General features: G+C 36.6%; 1 protein-coding gene across 2 annotated transcripts in view; it reads left to right on the top strand.

Annotated features, from left to right (window-relative positions):
* LOC135206496 (protein snakeskin-like) overlaps nt 1–5,000 on the top strand; it is a 279,333-nt gene that overhangs the window by 272,009 nt on the left and 2,324 nt on the right. For both annotated transcript variants that reach the window (XM_064237864.1, XM_064237863.1), the window contains one exon: nt 1,776–1,952. In XM_064237864.1, coding sequence (XP_064093934.1) covers nt 1,776–1,952 — 177 coding nt within the window. The remainder of the gene's footprint in view (nt 1–1,775; nt 1,953–5,000) is intronic.

Genomic DNA, 5,000 nt, shown 5'->3' with positions numbered 1-5,000 from the left:
AAATGATAAAGAGAATAATCAAAACAAATCAATATTTCTAGGTCAGTAAGTCATTCAATTAATTTTTTGCTGCAATCTAAGTTAAACCCAACCGTTATTTGCCTCTCGTCAGTAAAAAAAAAATAAAAAAAATAAAAAAACTAAAACATTGGTTGTAGTACATGACTGATACACAGCTGACACTCTGGACACCCTATAAATAGGTCAGAAACCCTATGTCATTCACAACACCTCCGAGGAGTGCCCAGAAAACAACAAAGCCCTCCGTCCAGTAAATGATTCGGGTGCCACGGCTAACAGGCCAACGACAAGAGGCGCCGACAGCCTTGCAACATATACGTTCCCCCACTTCATAGATGGGTAGCGCTTTCCTTGTCACATTGCTAGACCTCCTTGTCAGGTGGCTGTCATTTCGGTTTCGATATGTTGCCACGCAGCAAGACGTTCGTTCTGGAAACAGGTATTCCCTGATCGGTATGGTGGCCGTGTCAGGCAGTTTATTATTCGTGTCCGCTAGACATTTCATTTCATTTAGCGTTCGTTTTCTTTTCTTTGTCAATCATCATTTGCTCTCGATCTCTCTCTCTTCATGCATCTCTCGTCTCTGTCTCTTCTCTCTCCTCTCTCTCCTCTCATCCTCGCTCTCTCTCTCACTACAGTGTATCTGTATATACAATTCACTGGCCCTTTTACATATTCATTAAGCGAAGAATGTCGTATCATGCATACATACTAGATTTTCCCTGAATGTTTTTTTTTTTATTTCATCTCTTAATCATGCCACTATGACTGGGGAACAAATAACATTTTTGTAGAGAATCTTCAGATAGGTAAGACAGACTCAAGAATCTGATGAAAAAGCATAAAGTTGTGAATAATGTAAGGTAAAGGATTTCATAAAAGAAATCCATTCAGCATTCTATGTCTATCTGTGTAAGACAAATGATCAACATACCGTTTTCTTATTAGATTTAGGGTCCTATTAATTTTACATCTCATGACTCTTCTTCTTATGACTTCTTCTTGTATCTGCTCTTCTGGTGTGAAGAACAGAGATTTATGGTAAGTTGATCTGTTTACTGTGAGAAGTTGGATACTGAGATACTTGGCGAAACAAAAGTGAGAGAAAGGGCAGTGTGTGTAGGAATTGGATGCTTATAAGTGGTTTTAACTGCAGTGGCTAGAATTTGTAGATCCAAAGTGTAATGGTGTGAAGAAACCTTTAGAGTCCGTTACATGAGAGCTAATGTAGTTAGTTACTTAGAGCATTGCAAACGTAAGACTGAGTGTAGCAAGGGATTTTGTGGAGGAGCTTCGTAGTTGGAAATAAGTTTCCAAAGAATAATAATCTGAATTTGTTTAATGGTGAGAAAAAGATGTTGCTGGTTCGTATAGAGTAGATTAAGGAAAGATTTTGATGAACGTAATCTCGAGAAGAGGAGTGGCTGGAAGTTTATATGATTCCTACAAGACTGAAGCGAAAATGATGATAGATTTAAGTATTACTTGCAGAGAAAAGTTTGATAATGTAGCAGTAAATTCATTAAGCCTTTAGATTTCATTAAAATTGAAAGCAAAGAGCGTATCAGGAAGGAATGGATGAAATCTGCATTAGATTTTAGTAAAGGATTTGGAAGGAGTAAATTATGAGTTTGTAAAATTTCCATGAGAGTCATTGGGACAGCAGGGATTGTTTGTACAGAAAGGAGGATGAAAAAAAAAAGTTTTATGTAAATGATATTGTAAGTAACTAAAACATCTTTTCTTTGTTTCAGGTCTGTGTGATCATCGCGATATCTATATTCAAAGGCGCCAACGTTGAGTTTGACTCTCAGAACCCAGAGCCCAATACACTCGCCACTGGAGTACTGATAGGAGCGTTTTTCATAACCCCCATTCTTTTGATATGTTATCTGGTTGGCCAGAGGCAATATTTGCAGCAGACCTTTTTAGTGAGTACTGGGTACTATATGTTGTTTAAATGCTTTTATATCATTAGTATTCGTGTTGATATCATAACCGTTGCATTTTCCAATATAAACATTATTGAGGACATAGCAGTATATTTTTCAAATTTTTGGTATCAAGATATGATTGGTTGAGAGAGAGAGAGAGAGAGAGAGAGAGAGAGAGAAGGGTGGGGAAGATGAGCGGTGATAGTAAAACATTCCTGACTTCTCTGGCTACAAATTAAATTCGCTAAGTTACATTACATTCGCATGATGATGGATGTTCCCCCCATGGCCTGAATGATCTGTGTCTGGTTCTCGGGAAGAAAAATATAGATAAAAATGGAATGAGAGCGCCTCCAGACTTACATGCATCTAATTATGAAATTTGCAAACTACAGCGTGGAACATTTCCGTCCCGCATTTTGCGTGGCGTGATTTTGAAGGTTATTTTCTTTTCTGGTGGTAACATACCTAGCAAAAATATATTTTCTTATGAGTCAGAAAAATACAGGAGTCCTGGGGGCGGAATATAGAAATGAACACCTCGGGAAATACAAATGTAAAATCAAATCTCAAGAAATAATAAAGATGAAGTGTTCCCATGACCGAAAATGATATTTTTTTGGTATATATTTTAAATAAATCTATTTATTTTTGATATTCTTTTACGCTTTAATTCAGAGAATGCACCTGAATCATTGCACTGTACGAAAATAGTTGAACTAAAAGTTGCAAATCATTCTGAACAATGCCAGCGGAGCTAAAATATTATAATATAGTGACAAATTGTGATATTAATTTCATGTGCAAGCAGAAAAGAAGATTATATTTCCGTTACTGTAACGGAAAAGTTGACCCATATTTCAATGCCTAGTTTATTGGCAAAACTTTAACAACCAAACCTAATTAACAATTCTTTTGATGCAAGTTTTCTGGAAGATTGCCAAACATGGAATTCCAGGGTCTTTTCATATTATAGAATTTAAATATTTTGTTTCTAAGGTATTACAGGATTATATCAGATTGTAATAAGTCAAATTAATACCAAGAAAAGACACACAAAGACACAGGTACTTGTTCTCAAAACTCATTACAAAGAGAACACAGCAAAAACGAGGGGAAGTATTAGAAATCTCTGTGTATGACAGATAGAGCAAAGCTCATACAAGGAGAACCAGTGTTGCACATTTGCTGGGGAAAGATGTGCATGTAACTGGCAATTACAAAGGAGCAAAAACGACGAGCACCTTTACAGAATGTGCAAAGATCGCCCGCGCGTGTGTATGTGTGTGTGCGTGCGTGGTTATAAATCACTAAATTTACGCATAATATTTTTTTGCTTTCAAATATTAAGCCACGTGTAAAATTCATTACTATGAATTCACTATACGTTGCGAATAACTTACACCCAAAGTGAATTATACATGGAACGCTTTCAAGATCATGATTCGAACCTGTGCTGTTTTAGGATGGTACTATAGTGTGAGAGTGACTTATCCACTCGGCCCAGGTTATTTCATGGGAGTAAGTGATGTACGGTAAGCTGTTTGATTTTCTTGCAGAAATGAAGACTGATTTTTCCTTTAATTCATAAACTTATAAGTACGGTTCAACTAGGCTGCTCAATTTTACAGCGGCAAATGCTAAGGGGAGTTAGCAGTTAATGTGTCTACGTCTTTGGTAATGCTGCGGACTAAAAAGACCACAAAGACTATCTTAAAAGACGCGTATACTCGCTAGCTTGAAGGTATCCTTTTAAATAGGTGAATAATTTAAATTAATCAGTCGCAACAGATTAAATGGAGCATTCAGCGAAAGAAGCAACAGATGTATGCCAATCATAAATTAGACCAAATCTAACCGTTGTTGAATAAGAAACAGTTGACATTTAAAGGATGACAAATGTCAATTCTTTTAGAGAATATGTGGAGGCACTGAGATAAAAACAGGGAGATGAGTTATAACAACGATTTATCATTCCTGATAACGAAGAAGACATGTCCATCATCCCTTAAAAGAGAATTATCTTTTAATCCATGAAAAGAGCAAATGTAACATCTATCACACCAACTTTATTAGTCAAACTACTGACATCGCAAGGAAGCGGCTGCAGATATATAATAGCAATTCATGGCAGTGCATGATAGAAGACCTGAGATGAAGGACATTTTGCGTAAGATCAGTGAAGGTTGTCTGAATTTCTATGAAAAGGCCTCGCTTACAGAATATTCATGACATTATGCTGCCACTACTGGTGGCCCGTCCACACGGTCGAGCTTTGGTCGACGAACTTTGTCCGATGTGACGTCAGAAGCGGAGAAACAGCGAGAAAAGTCAGAACTTTGCCGCGGTTTCTCCGCTTCTGACGTCACATCGAACAAAGTTCGTCGACCAAAGCTTGACCGTGTGGACGGGGCCTAATGGTGGCCCGTACCACCGACGTCCAGACTTAGTCGGTCAGCATTAACTATTTAAAAAAGATAACATAGCAGGAATAACAAGGTATGCAAACAAATAATGCTGACAAAGACAAAAGGGGAAGCTGTGAGAAAGGAAATATGGATCCATATCCTTCCAGTTGAGTCCAATGACTTCAAAAAAAAAAAAAAAAAAAAAAAATAAAAAAAAAAAAACTTTCCTCGTTTGATCATCTACCTGGTTCATCCGCAGTTAATCAAAATTACAATTTAGTTTTGTGTTCACTGTTTCTCACAAATGACTTTGGACTCGCCTTTGTTTAATTTCTTATATATGTATAATTGTTATAATCCATTTCTGGATTAAGGATGTAACGGATGAACGCTTCCTTTCTTCTTTAATAAATTGATTTAAATGCAAATCCTTGCTTCATTTCGTTGTCTGCAAATGAATTGGTTAAGAAAATCATTAAAAATTTGTTCGAAAGTATATGCATTATTCCAAAATTTCATCAGGAAAAGAATATACTCTCTCTCTCTCTCTCTCTCTCTCTCTCTCTCTCTCTCTCTCTCTCTCTCTCTCTAAATAATATATATAAATGTATGTATATAAATGTATGTATATATATAT

This window comes from Macrobrachium nipponense, chromosome 31, assembly GCF_015104395.2.
Source record: "Macrobrachium nipponense isolate FS-2020 chromosome 31, ASM1510439v2, whole genome shotgun sequence".
NCBI lineage: Eukaryota > Metazoa > Arthropoda > Malacostraca > Decapoda > Palaemonidae > Macrobrachium > Macrobrachium nipponense.
This window is presented reverse-complemented; position numbering and strand designations above follow the sequence as displayed.